The sequence below is a fragment of the Nerophis lumbriciformis genome, linkage group LG32, assembly GCF_033978685.3.
Source record: "Nerophis lumbriciformis linkage group LG32, RoL_Nlum_v2.1, whole genome shotgun sequence".
Lineage (NCBI taxonomy): Eukaryota > Metazoa > Chordata > Actinopteri > Syngnathiformes > Syngnathidae > Nerophis > Nerophis lumbriciformis.
Window position 1 is genome coordinate 4,358,644 of NC_084579.2, and position 19,389 is coordinate 4,378,032.

Sequence of the window (19,389 nt, forward strand, 5' to 3'; positions counted from 1 at the left end):
TTCTAGAAGGGAGCTCACATACATCAAGATATGCTAACTTTCTGTCCCAAACATTGACGTTTTATCATTAAAGACACTTTCTTAATTCTCGACCCGACTTGTGGTCGACTCGGAAGATAGTTTGACGGCTCGAACGGCGAGTTTTGTCATGAGTTTTGTCATGTATACAATCCGAAAAGGGACGTGCTCTTGTTTTGAAAGTTTCTAACCGGTGACAAAAACTAGACATCGATATGGAACTATTAATTAGCTACTGTTCCCAGCAGTGGACTAAAAAATGTAACAACCGGATATAGACAGAATAGTAAGCCATGTACGTTTTTAAATATGGCAAAAAAAAGTGAACTCCATGTATTGAAGAAGTCATCATTTTATCAAAATATAAATGATATATGATGAGGGTTTTGATGTTTTTTATACAGTCCGAAAAGGGACGTGCTCTTGTTTTGAAAGTTTCTAACCGGTGACAAAAACTAGACATCGATATGGAACTAATAATTAGCTACTGTTCCCAGTAGTTGACTAAAAAATGTAACAACCGGATATAGACAGATTAGTAAGCCATATACGTTTTTAAATATGACAACAACAAAAAAAGAGTGAACTCCATGTATTGAAGAAGTCATCATTTTATCAAAATATAAATGATATATGATGAGGGTTTTGATATTTTTTTATACAGTCCGAAAAGGGACGTGCTCTTGTTTTGAAAGTTTCCAACCGCTGACAAACCTCGACATCGATATATAACTATTAATTAGCTACTGTTCCCAGCAGTGGACTAAAAAATGTAACAACCGGATATAGACAGAATAGTAAGCCATATACGTTTTTAAATATGGCCCAAAAAAAGTGAACTCCATGTATTGAAGAAGTCATCATTTTATCAAAATATAAATGATATATGATGAGGGTTTTGATGTTTTTTTATACAGTCCGAAAAGGGACGTGCTCTTGTTTTGAAAGTTTCGAACCGGTGACAAAACCAGACATCGCTATGGAACTTTTAATTAGCTACTGTTCCCAGTAGTTGACTAAAAAATGTAACAACCGGATATAGACAGAATAGTAAGCCATATACGTTTTTAAATATGACAACAACAAAAAAAGAGTGAACTCCGTGTATTGAAGAAGTCATCATTTTATCAAAATATAAATGATATATGATGAGGGTTTTGATGTTTTTTATACGGTCCGAAAAGGGACGTGCTCTTGTTTTGAAAGTTTCTAACCGGTGACAAACCCAGACATCGATATGGAACTATTAATTAGCTACTGTTCCCAGTAGTTGACTAAAAAATGTAACAACCGGATATAGACAGAATAGTAAGCCATGTACGTTTTTAAATATGACAACAACAAAAAAAGAGTGAACTCCATGTATTGAAGAAGTCATCATTTTATCAAAATATAAATGATATATGATGAGGGTTTTGATGTTTTTTATACGGTCCGAAAAGGGACGTGCTCTTGTTTTGAAAGTTTCTAACCGGTGACAAACCCAGACATCGATATGGAACTAATAATTAGCTACTGTTCCCAGCACTTGACTAAAAAATGTATCAACCGGATATAGACAGAATAGTAAGCCTTGTACGTTTTTAAATATGGCCAAAAAAAGTGAACTCCATGTATTGAAGAAGTCATCATTGAATCAAAATATAAATGATATATGATGAGGGTTTTGATGTTTTTTATACAGTCCGAAAAGGGATGTGCTCTTGTTTTGAAAGTTTCTAACCGGATATGTGGAATTGTTCTAGAAGGAAGCTCACATACATCAATATATGCTAACTTTCTGTCCCAAACATTGACGTTTTATCATTAAAGACACTTTCTTAATTCTCGACCCGACTTGTGGTCGACTCGGAAGATAGTTTGACGGCTCGAACGGCGAGTTTTGTCATGAGTTTTGTCATGTATACAATCCGAAAAGGGACGTGCTCTTGTTTTGAAGGTTTCTAACCGGTGACAAAAACTAGACATCGATATGGAACTATTAATTAGCTACTGTTCCCAGCAGATGACTAAAAAATGTAACAACCGGATATAGACAGATTAGTAAGCCATGTACGTTTTTAAATATGGCAAAAAAAGTGAACTCAATGTATTGAAGAAGTCATCATTTTATCAAAATATAAATGATATATGATGAGGGTTTTGATGTTTTTTATACAGTCCGAAAAGGGACGTGCTCTTGTTTTGAAAGTTTCTAACCGGTGACAAAAACTAGACATCGATATGGAACTATTAATTAGCTACTGTTCCCAGCAGTGGACTAAAAAATGTAACAACCGGATATAGACAGAATAGTAAGCCTTGTACGTTTTTAAATATGGCACAAAAAAAAGTGAACTCCATGTATTGAAGAAGTCATCATTTTATCAAAAAAATAAATGATATATGATGAGGGTTTTGATGTTTTTTTATACAGTCCGAAAAGGGATGTGCTCTTGTTTTGAAAGTTTCTAACCGGTGACAAACCTCGACATCGATATGGAACTATTAATTAGCTACTGTTCCCAGCAGTGGACTAAAAAATGTTACAACCGGATATTGACAGAATAGTAAGCCATGTACGTTTTTAAATATGGCAAAAAAAGTGAACTCCATGTATTGAAGAAGTCGTCATTTTATCAAAATATAAATGATATATGATGAGGGTTTTGATGTTTTTTTTATACAATCCGAAAAGGGATGTGTTCTTGTTTTGAAAGTTTCTAACCGGTGACAAAAACTAGACATCGATATGGAACTATTAATTAGCTACTGTTCCCAGTAGTTGACTAAAAAAATGTAACAACCGGATATAGACAAAATAGTAAGCCTTGTACGTTTTTAAATATGGCACAAAAAAAGAGTGAACTCCATGTATTGAAGAAGTCATCAATTTTTCAAAATATAAATGATATATGATGAGGGTTTTGATGTTTTTTTATACAGTCCGAAAAGGTACGTGCTTTTGTTTTGAAAGTTTCTAACCGGTGACAAACCTCGACATCGCTATGGAACTATTAATTAGCTACTGTTCCCAGCAGGTGACTAAAACATTTAACAACCGGATATAGACAGAATAGTAAGCCATATACGTTTTTAAATATGGCAAAAAAAAGTGAACTCCATGTATTGAAGAAGTCATCATTTTATCAAAATATAAATGATATATGATGAGGGTTTTGATGTTTTTTTATAAAGTCCGAAAAGGGACGTGCTCTTGTTTTGAAAATTTCTAACCGGATATGTGGAATTGTTCTAGAAGGAAGCTCACATACATTAAGATATGCTAACTTTCTGTCCCAAACATTGACGTTTTATCATTAAAGACACTTTCTTAATTCTTGACCCGACTTGTGGTCGACTCGGAAGATAGTTTGACGGCTCGAACGGCGAGTTTTGTCATGAGTTTTGTCATGTATACAATCCGAAAAGGGACGTGCTCTTGTTTTGAAGGTTTCTAACCGGTGACAAATACTAGACATCGATATGGAACTATTAATTAGCTACTGTTCCCAGCAGTTGACTAAAAAATGTAACAACCAGATATAGACAGAATAGTAAGCCATATACGTTTTTAAATATGGCAACAACAAAAAAAAGAGTGAACTCCATGTATTGAAGAAGTCATAATTTTATCAAAATATAAATGATATATGATGAGGGTTTTGATATTTTTTATACAGTCCGAAAAGGGACGTGCTCTTGTTTTGAAAGTTTCTAACCGGTGACAAAAACTAGACATCGATATGGAACTATTAATTAGCTACTGTTCCCAGTAGTTGACTAAAAAATGTAACAACCGGATATAGACAGATTAGTAAGCCATATACGTTTTTAAATATGACAACAACAAAAAAAGAGTGAACTCCATGTATTGAAGAAGTCATAATTTTATCAAAATATAAATGATATATGATGAGGGTTTTGATGTTTTTTATACAGTCCGAAAAGGGATGTGCTCTTATCTTGAAAGTTTCTAACCGGTGACAAAAACTAGACATCGATATGGAACTATTAATTAGCTACTGTTCCCAGCAGTGGACTAAAAAATGTAACAGCCGGACATAGACAGAATAGTAAGCCATGTACGTTTTTAAATATGGCAAAAAAAGTGAACTCCATGTATTGAAGAAGTCATAATTTTATCAAAATATAAATTATTTATGATGAGGGTTTTGATGTTTTTTTATAAAGTCCGAAAAGGGACGTGCTCTTGTTTTGAAAGTTTCTAACCGGTGACAAACCTCGACATCAATAAGGAACTATTAATTAGCTACTGTTCCCAGCAGTGGACTAAAAAAAGTAACAACCGGATATAGACCAAATAGTAAGCCTTGTACAAAAAAAGAGTGAACTCCATGTATTGAAGAAGTCATAATTTTAACAACATATAAATAATATATGATGAGGGTTTTGATGTTTTTTTATACAGTCCGAAAAGGGACGTGCTCTTGTTTTGAAAGTTTCTAACCGGTGACAAACCTCGACATCAATAAGGAACTATTAATTAGCTACTGTTCCCAGCAGTGGACTAAAAAATGTAACAACCGGATATAGACAGAGTAGTAAGCCTTGTACGTTTTTAAATATGGCGCAAAAAAAGAGTGAACTACATGTATTGAAGAAGTCATCATTTTATCAAAAAATAAATGATATATGATGAGGGTTTTGATGTTTTTTATACAGTCCGAAAAGGTGCTCTTGTTTTGAAAGTTTCTAACCGGATATGTGGAATTGTTCTAGAAGGAAGCTCACATACATCAATATATGCAAACTTGCTGTCCCAAACATTGACGTTTTATCATTAAAGACACTTTCTTAATTCTCCACCCGACTTGTGGTCGACTCGGAAGATAGTTTGACGGCTCGAACGGCGAGTTTTGTCATGTCGTCGCCACTGGAGATGACGGAAATGTACGACAACGCTCTGCTGGGCATCCTGCAGCACGCTGGAAACATTCAAGACTTTCTCCAAGTCTACTTTGGATTTTTGTACCGAAAGACGGACTTCTATCGCCTTCTTTCCGGTCCCGGGGACAAGATGGGCTTCCCGCCAGGTGTCGCCGAAAAGATGGTGGTCAAGGTAGCGCGCGTTAGCAAGCCGTGCTACATTAAACATAATCAAAACAGCTTAACAGTCTACTATATGTTCTCGTCACCAACTTGTCTTCAACATGTTTAGTAACATCTAGAAGACTTTGGAATGTGAAACATATCAATAACTTTATTGTTAAAGCGCCATTCGGTTATTGCATTGCTACATGCTAATAACAACAACACAGCAGTACGACCTTAACTTACGATCATAATTGGCTTAACCCTTAACTCTCACAGAAATGAAATAAAAATTAATTTAATAAAACGTTTTAATTCAAACATTAAAACAATGCAATAGAATGTTTTACAAACAACTACAGTCGTTTTTTTTTTAAAGTAATAATGTACAGCATTTACGTTGGAGTGCAGACTTCTACATCAGTGTTTTTCAACCACTGTGCCGCGGCACAATAGTGTGCCGTGAGATACAGTCTGGTGTGCCGTGGGAGATTATGTTATTTCACCTAATTGGGTTATAAATATTTTTTGCAAACAAGAAATTATAATCCGCAAATGTGCCGTTGTTGAGTGTCTGTGCTGTCTAGACATACTTGCCAACCTTGAGACCTCCGATTTCGGGGGGGCGTGGCTAAGATATATATATATATATATATATATATATATATATATATATATATATATATATATATATATATATATAAGAAATACTTGACTTTCAGTGAATTCTAGCTATATATATATATATGTATATTTTATTACATATATATATATTAGGGCTGCAGCTAACGATTATTTTTCTATCGATTAATCTATAGATTATTTTTTTTTTTCGATTAATCGGTTAATCTATAGATTATTTTTTCGATTAATCTATAGATTATTTTTCCTTTTACCGATTTTTTTTTAATTTAAAATGAAGAGGAAAAAAATAAATGTAGGCCAGTTTTTTCAAAAGGCATGGCTTTTATTTACAAAAAAAAAAGTATGGCCACTAGTCAGTCAACATTGACAACAACATGACAAAATATTCTGTAACAATGTAAACATTTAAAACTTTTAACATTTAACAAAATTAAAAGTAGCTTATTTGCTTTTTAATGTGCAAATATAAAAGTAAACATCCAGTGCAAATCTTAATATTCTGGAATAGTATAAGCATTTCAAAAGTATAAGTATTGCCTATTTTGCTTTAAAATGTGCAAAAATAAAGATAAACATCCAATACAAAAAAGTGCAAAACGGAAATATTCTGTAACAAGTGTAAACATTTCAACAAAAGTAAAAGTATTGCTTATTTGCTAAAATGTGCAAAAATAAAGCTAAACATCCAATACAAAAAAGTGTACAGTGTAAACATTTCAACAAAAGTAAAAGTATTGCTTATTTTGCTTAATAACACAACAATGATAGTATGATTAAAGTGAAAGTTAATTGTTCGTTTGTACATAGTATATGTAACTGTTAATGTTGTAAAAGGTATTTGCACAACTAATTAACGTTAGCGTTTGTGACACGTCTTGTGCCGTGGGGTTCTTTCAGGACCGACAGACCGAACGCCAGACGGCTTTGCCAGGTTTACAATCTTTTAATTTTACACAAAGTCTTTTCTCTTCCAACTGCGCGGATCGCGCACCTGGGCACGTTTGCGGCGTCGCTCCCGGCGCGCCCCGCCTCGCCGCTCGCTCGCCGCCGCCGCCTCTCCACAGCGTTAAAGAGGAGCGCGTCTTTGTAAACACTGAACAGGCACGCCAAACGCGCCTCTCAGAGCGAAACGGTGCTTTAGTTTATGAATTTACAACGCAGATACAAATGACACATTCATGTTTTTGTGTAATAATGACAACGTATACGCACGCGGACGATTGACTTGTTGATGGTGATGGCAAGAACGCTGTCGGGGGTTTTCTTTTCAAATGTTCCTTCATAGCCGTTGTGCTGCTATGATAGGCCATTTCCGCTCGACACAGTGTGCATACAACAACATTATTAGGCCGTTTATTGAAATACTCCCACACTTTTGACGACTTTTGGCGTGCTTTTTTCCCCTCGCTCGCATCGTCTGCTTTGCGCTCCGCCATGACAGTAAAGTAGTGTGACGTAAATATGCGACGCGCCGACGCACAAAAACGGCGTCGACATATTTACGTAACCGATGACGTCGACTACGTCGACGCGTCGTTTCAGCCTTAATATATATATATATATATATATATATATATATATATATATATATATATATATATATATATAAATAAAAGAAATACTTGAATTTCAGTGTTCATTTATTTACACATATACACACACATAACACTCATCTACTCATTGTTGAGTTAAGGGTTGAATTGGCCATCCTTGTTCTATTCTCTGTCACTATTTCGGAACACACACATCATACAAATATACATTATAAAATCAATAAGAAAACGGGAGCTCTAATTTGGGAGTCTGAATTAGGATCAGAAGTTCCTATATAAACATTGCGCACTCACGTCGCCGTTTTGTATTGATTACTGCAGCTGTGCACTGGATTCATTCACAAATACAAACTACAACTCACACACACTTTAGAGTTAGGCTCCACCATCAGAATGTGTACTTAAACTTATAAAGATCACGTGGATATTATTCAGTGAGTTGATTCACCAAAACTAACCTGTTATACAGGAGGAAAAAGCGCACAGGACGTTTCAATTGTTCACAGACTGGTCGCGCTCATCAGAATGACAAGACACTTCCGGTCTGCAGGTGATAGCATTCAATTGGGAAGAAACGCCCTACTGCCCCCTACTGACCAATGTGAATACTGATAAATGTGTAATGACAGCTCCAAAAACGAATTCAAACCACAAAATAAAATAAATAAATCAACACAAAAATGTGACACATTATGGGTGGGTCACATATGCATGTACAGTAGATGGCAGTATTGTCCTGTCTAAAAGTGTCACAACATTGCTGTTTACGGCAATGTTGTGAACAGGCTGTCAACACGTCACTCAGGTCCGCATGGAGCTGGAGGGGGCGTGGCCTCCAGCTCCGCCTGAATTTCGGGAGATTTTCGGGAGAAAATTTGTACCGGGAGGTTTTCGGGAGAGGCGCTGAATTTCGGGAGTCTCCCGGAAAATCCGGGAGGGTTGGCAAGTATGTGTCTAGAGCTCGGCAGAATAACTGTGTAATACTCCTTCATATCAGTAGGTGGCAGCAGGTAGCTAATTGCTTTGTAGATGTCGGGAACATGGTTTGTCGTGATCACGATATGCGGAAGGCAGTGTGCAGGTAAAAAGGTATCTAACACTTAAACAAAAGGTGAGTGCCACTAAGAAAAGGCATTGAAGCTTAGGGAAGGCTATGCAAAACGAAACTAAAACTGAACTGGCTGCAAACTAGGCAAAAACAGAATGCTGGACGACAGCAAAGACTTACAGCGTGTGGAGCAGACGGCGTCCACAAAGTACATCCTTACATGACATGACAATCAACAATGTCCCCACAGAGAAGGATAGCGTCCGCACAATTGAAATAGTCTTGATTGCGAAAACAAAGCGGGTGCGGGGAATAATGTTCAAGGAAGTCATGAAACTGCTACCAACAAAAGAGGAAAAGCCACCATAATAGGAGCGCAAGACAAGAAGTAAAACACTACACACAGGAAAACAGCAAAAAAGTCCAAATAAGTCAGGGCGTGATGTGACAGGTGGTGACAGTACACCTACTTTGAGACAAGAGCTATATTGATGCATGCTGGGTTATGCTTTAAAATCATATCCAACAATTGCGAGAACAACTTTTTATTGTTAATATCGGCTGCAGAGTTTCATTTTATTATGTTTTCCGCTGGTGGTGTGCCTCAAAATTTTTTCAATGAAAAAAATGATGAAAAACAGTTCTACAGTATCTCCTTCCAACTGCTTCTCCGTCAAACACACCATCAGCAGCTTTTCCATATATTCATGGGCATATGTCTGTTGTTTATAGTTATAATTTTAACACTCTCGAACTGTGATACGCTCAAATTGTTTCGCCCAGTTAATGATACCTTTTTGATCATTCCTTACTTCAATTCAATGAATATCATCCACTTCTTCTTCTCAACTCACACACTCACTTTCTTCCTTCCCGCAGTTGGAAAGCAAAGTTATCTTGATCTCTAGCTGTAAGCTAATGCTAGCGAGTAAAACCGGATGTTTTGGTCGGATCACTGTGACATTTGCTATGCTAACTGATGGTTGGGATTAGGTATGGCTAATGTTCACATGTGAACTGATACAGTCCCGATTACCCGTGCCTGGCTATCGATAACGGTACAAAGTTTCTGTACTTTTATATCATTTTACATTTTGATGTAAAATGTATTAAATGAGTTGCTCTCCAGTTATATCTTGTTTTATGATTACATTATAGTCTCATTTGCAATGCATTTGCACTTCCAAGACATTAGATGGCAGTATAACTAGGAAGTCGATTTTTCCAGGAAGTTCAATGTGTTATGTTGCACCCTACAAAGTGTTTATACTGTAAGTATTGTGATTACCGTATTTTCCGCACCATAAGGCGCCCTGGGTTATAAGCCGCGCCTTCAATGAACGGCATATTTCAAAACTTTGTCCACCTATAAGCCGCCCCGTGTTGTAAGCCGCATCTAACTGCGCTAAAGGAATGTCAAAAAAACAGTCAAATAGGTCAGTCAAACTTTAATAATATATTAAAAACCAGCGTGATGTGGGCGCGCACGGAGTCGTATATCAACATGGACGGAGCTGCTGAAAAAAGCCACCCGGCCTCTTCGCGTAAACTTAAACTTACCTTAACCACTCGCTCATCTTTTCTTCATCCATCCCTTCGAGTTAGCTTTTATGATGACGCCGGCTGGAAAGGTCTCTTTTGGCAAGGTCTTCCTTTTGAATATCACCATGGGTGGACGTTTCTGGCCATTAGCATGGCAAGCTAGAACCACAGTGAAGGATGACTTCTCATTCCCTGTGGTGCGAATATTCACCGTACGTGCTCCCGTTGTATCCACAGTGCGGTTCACAGGAATATCAGTTGCTGTGAAATAGTAATCCGTGTGCGGATGGAGAGATTGCGTCTTTTCATGAACCGGATCTCTGTCGCTTAGTAGGAGCCATTTTGTGGTCTTTACAGATGTAAACACACAAAGGAAATGAAACGTACGGTAATATCCGCGCGCTTTTTCTTCTTCTACGCGGGCGGGTGGTTGCTTACAGTAGAAGAAGAAGCGCTTCCTGTTCTATGGGGGCGGGTGCTTACCTTGGCGGTTGCTTGCGTAGAAGAAGAAGTGCTTCCTGTTCTACCGGGAAAAAAGATGGCGGCTGTTTACCGTAGTTACGAGACCGAAACTTTATGAAAATGAATCTTATTATTAATCCATATATAAAGCGCACCGGGTTATAAGGCGCACTGTCAGCTTTTGAGAAAATTTGTGGTTTTTAGGTGCGCCTTATAGTGCGGAAAATACGGTATTACACATCTGCTGTTTGATTGCAACAGTAATCTCAGTTGAAGCTCCTTTACCAAATGTGTAGATGTTGAAATCACCATGTACATTTGTTAATGCTAATAGTAGCCTGTCTATGGCAAATCCAATGTAAATTAGCATCAAGCTAGCACATTTTGAAATCGTGGAGCATTACTTTGCTCCCAAGCTTTTTCTACCAAGCATACTTGCTTGGTTGGTGTTGAAAATTGCAACATTGCTTAGAGGGAGTTTGGCTGAGTCGTCCTTAAGAGTGATCGTTTTACGTGATCCGGCGTTTAGTCTGCAGCCGGACTTGACGGGTCTAAAACCGGACGTGACGTCACATGCAACAAAAGTATCGGAATATGGCACCGTTTGATTTGACGTAGATTGATACCTGGTAGTACTGACGGAATTCGGTCGGTGCCGAATTAGGTACCTATTCCTAGGGATGCTTGTGACTTAAAGAATTAGCCAAGAGACAGCTTTTGTCTCAAAACACTCGTAGTTTGAAGTACCACTAACTTTTGCAATTCACCTTTTTAGTAATAACCCTAATTCAGGGGTGCTCACACTTTTTCTGCAAGCGAGCTACTTTTCAATTGATCAAGTCGTGGGGCTCTACCTCATTCATATATATAATTTATATTTACTTATTTATGAAATATATGTTTTTGTTAACAAGTTAAAGGTGTTTAATGATAATGCAAGCATGTTTAACACATATAGTTAATATTGTTAACAAGTTAAAGGTGTTTAAAGATAATGCAAGCATGTTTAACACATATAGTTAATATTGTTAACAAGTTAAAGGTGTTTAATGATAATACAAGCATGTTTAACACATATAGTTAATATTGTTAACAAGTTAAAGGTGTTTAATGATAATACAAGTATTGTTAACAAGTTAAAGGTGTTTAAAGATAATGCAAGCATGTTTAACACATATAGTTAATATTGTTAATAAATTAAAGGTGTTTAATGATAATACAAGTATGTTTAATACATATAGTTAATATTGTTAACAAGTTAAAGGTGTTTAAAGATAATGCAAGCATGTTTAACACATATAGTTAATATTGTTAATAAATTAAAGGTGTTTAATGATAATACAAGAATGTTTAATACATATTGTTAATATTGTTAACAACTTAAAGGTGTTTAAAGATAATACAAGCATGTTTAACACATATAGTTAATATTGTTAACAAGTTAAAGGTGTTTAATGATAATACAAGCATGTTTAACACATAGTTAATATTGTTAACAAGTTAAAAGTGTTTAATGATAATACAAGCATGTTTAACATATAGATTCCTTTCTTTCATGAAGACAAGAATATAAGTTGGTGTATTACCTGATTCTGATGACTTGCATTGATTGGAATCAGACAGTGGTGCTGATAATGTCCGCATTTTCGAATGGAAGAGAAAAAAGTTCTCCTTTCTGTCCAATACCACATGAAAGTGGTTGGTTTTTGCCATCTTATTTGTCCAGCTTCCGTACTCCTTTGTATACACTTTACAAGAAATACATTGTCGGCAAACTCCGTAGCTTGCTAGCTTGTGCACGCCAGCTTTCTGAGACTCTTATTTTGTTAGCGCAACTGTGCAGTTGGTCTTTGGAGTTTTGACGACAGGTACGGCGCCAGTCTGTTGAAATAAAGTGTTTCTCGCCTTTCAGTCGGTAATTTTAATGAGCTGGCAGCAGCCAGCGTCATCTCAGAAGACCCTCGGGTGCCGTGACTGTCAATCAAGTGACGAAAGTGACGTCATAGTGAAGATTTATGATCGCCCATTTTTAGGACTATTTTTTTAATGCCTGGCTGGTGATCGACTGACACACCCTCCGAGATTGACCGGTAGCTCGCGATCGACGTAATGAGCACCCCTGCCCTAATTAAAGAGGCCCTGTTGTGCAAAAACAATGTTTCTTACCTCCTGTTGTGTATTTGCATTCATTTGTGCAACAATTTGACCAGAGAACCACTATTACGTTATGTAGTATTTTCCTATCACTAAATTAGAACCAGAGCCTGGGTTTTATCCTCTACCGAGTCCTGTACAGAACATTCATGTGGGGTTGTGTTTTCTCTCCAGACGTACAAACTGTTTGAGAAGATGGCCGACCACAACCGTGAGCTGCAGAAGAGACAGGAGGAGACTAGAACCGTCCCTGCGGCTGTCCAGGAGCTGGAGGTCACCTCTGAGCCCCAGCAGGTCAGTCTGAAGGAGGCCACGGCAGCGGCGAGCGCAGCCCCGGATCCTGTTCCTGAGACTGAACCTCAACCCGCCGGTGTTAGCACCGCTAGTCCACTGGCTCAGGCAGACCTGGCGGCGGCGGCGGCATCAAACACAGCAGAGTGAGTATTCATCTATTTCATACCAAGTGGGTATACCAGGGTGTCCAAAGTGCGGTAGATAATCTTTTAATAGCCTGCGGCACAATCGTTAGCATTCTAATGTTAACTTTTTTAGTTACCGTATTTTTCGGACTATAAGTCGCAGTTTTTTTCATAGTTTGGCCGGGGGTGCGACTTATACTCAGGAGCGACTTATGTGTGAAATGATTAACACATTAGCGTAAAATATCAAATAATATTATTTATCTCATTCACGTAAGAGACTAGACCAGGGGTCGGCAACCCGCGGCTCTAGAGCCGCATGCGGCTCTTTAGCGCCGCCCTGGTGGCTCTCTGGAGCTTTTTCATAAATGTATGAAAAATGGAAAAAGATGAGGGCAAAAAACCCAATTTTTTGTGTTAATATGGTGTCTGTAGGAGGAAACACATGACACAAACCTCCCTAATTGTTATAAAGCACACTGTTTATATTAAATATGCTTCACTGATTCGAGTATTTGGGTAGCGCCGTTTTGTCCTACTAATTTTGGCGGTCCTTGAACTCACCTTAGTTTGTTTACATCAGGGGTGCTCATTACGTCGATCGCGAGCTATCGGTCGATCTCGGAGGGTGTGTCAGTCGATCACCAGCCAGGCATTAAAAAAATAGTCCTAAAAATGAGCGATCATAAATCTTCACTATGACGTCACTTTCGTCACTTGATTGACAGTCACGGCACCCGAGGGTCTTCTGAGATGACGCTGGCTGCTGCCAGCTCATTAAAATTACCGACTGGAAGGCGAGAAACACTTTATTTCAACAGACTCTGGCGCCGTACCTGTCGTCAAAACTCCAAAGACCGACTGCACAGTTGCACAGTTGCGTTAACAAAATAAGAGTCTCAAAAAGCTGGCGTGCACAAGCTAGCAAGCTACGGAGTTTGCCGACAATGTATTTCTTGTAAAGTGTATACAAAGGAGTATGGAAGCTGGACAAATAAGATGCCAAAAACCAACCACTTTCATGTGGTATTGGACAGAAAGGAGGACTTCTTTTCTCCTCCATTCGAAAATGCGGATGTTATCAGCACTACTGTCTGATTCCAATCAATGCAAGTCATCAGAATCAGGTAAAACACCAACTTATATTCTTGTCTTCATGAAAGAAAGGAATCTATGTGTGTTAAACATGCTTGTATTATCTTTAAACACCTTTAACTTATTAACAATATTAACTATATGTATTAAACATGCTTGTATTATCTTTAAACACCTTTAAGTTGGTAACAATATTAATTATATGTATTAAACATTCTTGTATTATCATTAAATAAATAAATGATAAATGGGTTATACTTGTATAGCGCTTTTCTACCTTCAAGGTACTCAAAGCGCTTTGACACTATTTCCACATTCACCCATTCACACACACATTCACACACTGATGGAGGGAGCTGCCATGCAAGGCGCTAACCAGCACAATATTAACTATGTGTTAAACATGCTTGTATTATCATTAAACACCTTTAACTTGATAAACAATATTAACTATATGTGTTAAACATACTTGTATTATCTTTAAACACCTTTGATTTTTTTAACAATATTAACTATATGTGTTAAACATGCTTGCATTATCATTAAACACCTTTAATTTGTTAACAAAAACATATATTTCATAAATAAGTAAATATAAATTATATATATGAATGAGGTAGATCCCCACGACTTGATCAATTGAAAAGTAGCTCGCCTGCAGAAAAAGTGTGAGCACCCCTGGTTTACATGTATAACTTTCTCCGACTTTCTAGGACGTGTTTTATGCCACTTCTTTTTCTTTCTCATTTTGTCCACCACACTTTTAACGTTGTGCGTGAATGCACAAAGGTGAGTTTTGTTGATGTTATTGACTTGTGTGGAGTGCTAATCGGGCATATTTGGTCACTGCATGACTGCAAGCTAATCGATGCTAACATGCTATTTAGGCTAGCTATATGTACATATTGCATCATTATGCCTCGTTTGTAGCTATATTTGAGCTCATTTAGTTTCCTTTAAGTCCTCTTAATTCAATTTATATCTCATGACACACTATCTGTATGTAATATGGCTTTTATTTTTTTGCGGCTCCAGACAGATTAGTTTTTGTATTTTTGGTCCAATATGGCTCTTTCAACATTTTGGGTTGCCGACCCCTGGACTAGACGTATACGATTTCATGGGATTTAGCGATTAGGAGTGACAGATTGTTTGGTAAACGTATAGCATGTTCTATATGTTATAGTTATTTGAATGACTCTTACCATAATATGTTACGTTAACATACCAGTTGGTTATTTATGCCTCATATAATGTACACTTATTCAGCCTGTTGTTCACTATTCTTGATTTATTTTAAATTGCCTTTCAAATGTCTATTCTTGCTGTTGGCTTTTATCAAATACATTTCCCCCAAAAATGCGACTTATACTCCAGTGCGACTTATATATGTTTTTTTTCCTTCTTTATTATGCATTTTCGCCCGGTGCGACTTATACTCCGAAAAATACGGTAATAGTTTTTGTTGTTTGACACTGTCTGGCCAGAATGCGAACTGTTAGCATTTCAGTTCACTTTTGGCTCATCAACATTCATGTTACATTTCTAATATTAACATGTTAGTTTTTTTTGTGCAAATTTTGCACAAAATACCTGTTAGCATGCTAAAGTTAGTTTACCATGAATTAATTAACATGGACCCCGACTTAAACAAGTTGAAAAACTTATTGGGGTGTTACCATTTAGTGGTCAATTGTACGGAATATGTGCTGTACTGTGCAATCTACTAATAAAAGTCTCTCAATCAATCAATCAATCAAGTATGCTAGCGTTTTTGAAAGCTAATTTTGTAGGGCTACATCTCAGTCATACGTTGGTACTTGATGCATGCTAATGTTACCAGGCTAGCACTTTAAAGTCTCATACTTGCCAACCCTCCCGAATTTTCCGGGAGACTCCCGAAATTCAGTGCCTCTCCCGAAAACCTCCCGGGACAAATATTCTCCCGAAAATCTCCCGATTTTCAGCCGGAGCTGGAAGCCACGCCCCCTCCAGTTCCATGCGGACCTGAGTGAGGACAGCCTTTTTTCATGACGGGAGGACAACAGGGTGACAAGAACTAAATCATCCAGACTAGAGATAAATTGTATTATTATGTTTATTTTACCTAAAAATAAATATATTTATTAATTTAAAAAAACAACTAAATACATTTTTACTATATTTTGCTAAAAACATCAAAATTAATTGTATTTTTATTTGTATTTTTTCGTGACTCCTTATTACATCCAGCCATAGAATTATACATTAAAATAAACATATTTGAAATAATTGATTTTAAATTATCATAATAATTCATTTAAAATGACCATATTTAATTATTAAAATAATCGCTTGTTTATCAACAACTTTAGCATTTTATTCATTACTTTTTGAAGCTCTCAGAAGCCAAGTTATGTTATATTCCTTAATATTTATTTATGCAAGTTTGAAGTATCAATTATCCAAACACAGTTTTGTTTGCATATTTTCATATATATATATATATATATATATATATATATATATATATATATATATATGAAATACTTGACTTGGTGAATTCTAGCTGTCAATATACTCCTCCCCTCTTAACCACGCCCCCAACCACGCCCCGCCCCACCCCCGACCACGCCCCCACCCCCACCTCCCGAAATCGAAGGTCTCAAGGTTGGCAAGTATGAAAGTCTATTTCCAGGTACACACCTCAGAGTCATATATTTTGATACATGACGCATGTTACAGTTAGCATTTTAACATGCTAACATTAGCATTTTTGTTAATTTAGCAGGTGTACACCTCAGTGTCATGTATTTTTGGTATCTCACTAACTGAAGCAATAGGCTCTAGCACCCCCCGTGACCCCCGAGAGGGACAAGCGGTAGAAAATGGATGGATGTACTAACTGAAGCATGCTATTGTTAGCATAGTACTGCTAGCTTTCTTGCTTTTTTTTTAGCTAATTTTGCTAATATTTTTTGTTGTTTGACATACCAAAGACTATAAAAATGGCAGCCATTACCTCCCTGCTTGACACTCCGCATCAAGGGTTGGAATTGGGGGTTAAATCACCAAAAATGATTCCCGGGCGCGGCCACCGCTGCTGCTCACTGCTCCCCTCTCCTCGCATGCAGAGAATAATTTCGCCACACCTATTGTGTGTCTGTGACAATCATTGGTACAACTTTAACTTTGTTGTTGAACTGTTAGCATTTCAGTTCACCTTTGGCTCATCAACATTCATGCTACATTTCTACCAAAAGTGCATATTCTAGTTATTAGAAAAAAATATATATATATTGTTCTAGTTTTGAAGGTGAAAACTACCAGCATTGTGTGTGGTTGCAGGTCAAATCAGGAGACGCTGAAGCCGGATTCGGACAGTTACAATGGCGCCGTGAGGGAAAACTACAAGTGGTCCCAGGACTACACCGATGTGGAGGTGCGCGTGTTCGTGCCCAAGTCGGTGGTCAAAGGTCGACAGGTGAGCGTCACGCTGCACAGCAACAGCGTGCGTGTGTGCATGAGGGCGGGGCCACAGGAGGAGACGCTAATGGAGGGAGAGTTCACACATAAGATCAACACGGAAAACTCCCTGTGGAGCCTCGAACCTGGCGACTGCGTCGTGGTAAGTGCACGCCGTCTCGCCTTTGACCTCTCAGCCGGAGAGCGTGCAATTAAACAACGCTATCTCTCTCTCCCTCTCTGACGTCCAGCTGTCACTCAACAAAACCTCGGAGGTTTGGTGGAAAGCGGTCCTCAAGGGCGAGGAGGAGATCGACGTGAACCAAATCAACCGCGAGCGCTCCATGGCGACCGTGGACGAGGACGAGCACGCCGTCCTGGACCGCCTCACCTTCGACTACCACCAGAAGCTGCAGGGCAAGCCGCAGAGTCACGAAGTGGTGAGCACGCCCCCCAGTGGCTGACTTTAAAAAGTAATCCGCTAAGTTAAAAGAAGCAAAAAAAACCCCTCAGCATGAAAGTTATCAGATAGTGTGCCTAATGAAGTGGCCGAGTGCGATGCGTCATACCGCCTCTAGATGGTGCTGTGGTCTCGCACTAACTTGTTGATTGTCTGCAGAAAGTGCATGAGATGCTGAAGAAGGGCTGGGACGCCGAGGGCTCGCCGTTTAGAGGACAGCAGTTTGACCCCTCCATGTTTGACATCCCCCCAAGTGCGGTGCAGTTCTGAGGCCCCGCCCACCCGCAGGTCATGACAACAAACTTGTGCTTTAATGGCATGATCAGGTGTGTGAGACTCCACATCACCATTTGATGAATGCGTGCGTGCGTGTGTGTGTGTGGGGGTGTGGGCGGGGTCAGCCGTGTAAGTAGCACAATGACATCCTAGTGTGACATCACAGTGTCAGATGCCAATCTCAGCTTGTGGTGACTATTCCTTGTCCACCAATCAACACACTGCACTGTATCTAGCTCCGCCCCTTCTCCCAGCAGCAGGGGGTGTCAACAATCAGGTACAGGTCAGTTGTTTGGTACCACTTCCAGTCGGGGACAATGGAAACACAAAAACGTGCAGCGCTGGGCGTGTGTCAAGTGTCTTTTTATTCTCAAAAGAATGAAAATTCACATTTGTTCTAAAATGAAATAAAACACTTGTGGGGCTGTACACCTTTTCTTCGTTTTCAATTCTTTAAAAAACGCCCTCCTCGCTCCTTTTGTTGTACTTGAGGTTCCTAATGTGCTGGCGTCATAGCAACAGTGTGATTATGGAACACAACATGAGATTAGTGTTGTCTCAATGTGTCCTCAAGACTCTGGGCGCTTCTGTGGTCATGTGACTTATGCCAACATGTCCCCAAACTGTGAGAAAGCACCTCAAGAAGAGCTAAACAAAAGCTGTCATTAACATCTAAACATAAAAAGGTTCCAATGGGCTAAGGATAAGCAATGGATGACTGGACGCAAGTAATTCCCTGATGAATCGTGAATCTGTATCGGGCAAGAAGACTTTTCTGTAGTGCTGTTCCAACAAGATTTATGAAGACTTCCTGAAGAAAACATGCACATTTCCACAAGTCATTGTTGACATGTCAGGTCATGGCACTGGGAAGATGGCCGTCATTACATCTCTAATAAATGTAAATGTTTACGTTGACATTTTGGACATACCTCTTCCATCCATCCATTTTCTACCGCTTATTCCCTTTTGGGGTCACGGGAGCCTATCTCAGCTACAATCGGGCGGAAGGCGGGGGACACATATATATATATACACACACATACATACACACATCGCAGGGCCAACACAGATAGACAGACAACATTCACATACTAGGGACCATTTAGTGTTGCCAATCAACCTATCCCCAGGTGCATGTCTTTGGAGGTGGGAGGGGCCTATCCCCAGGTGCATGTCTTTGGAGGTGGGAGGGGCCTATCCCCAGGTGCATGTCTTTGGAGGTGGGAGGAAGCCGGA

General features: G+C 38.6%; 1 protein-coding gene across 2 annotated transcripts; it reads left to right on the forward strand.

Moving 5' to 3' along the window:
- Window positions 1-4,710: 4,710 nt before the first annotated feature.
- On the forward strand, window positions 4,711-18,579 carry nudcd3 (NudC domain containing 3). Of its 2 annotated transcripts, XM_061926950.1 has the most exons (6): window positions 4,711-5,080; window positions 12,631-12,893; window positions 17,298-17,577; window positions 17,666-17,854; window positions 18,034-18,144; window positions 18,192-18,579. In XM_061926950.1, exons 1-5 carry the CDS (start codon window positions 4,883-4,885, stop codon window positions 18,142-18,144), a joined length of 1,041 nt encoding a protein of 346 aa, XP_061782934.1. In that variant the 5' UTR covers window positions 4,711-4,882; the 3' UTR covers window positions 18,192-18,579. The 2 variants fall into 2 exon arrangements, with proteins under 2 accessions (XP_061782934.1, XP_061782933.1); XM_061926949.1 differs by having other exon boundaries at window positions 18,034-18,579.
- The last annotated feature ends 810 nt before the right edge of the window (window positions 18,580-19,389 follow it).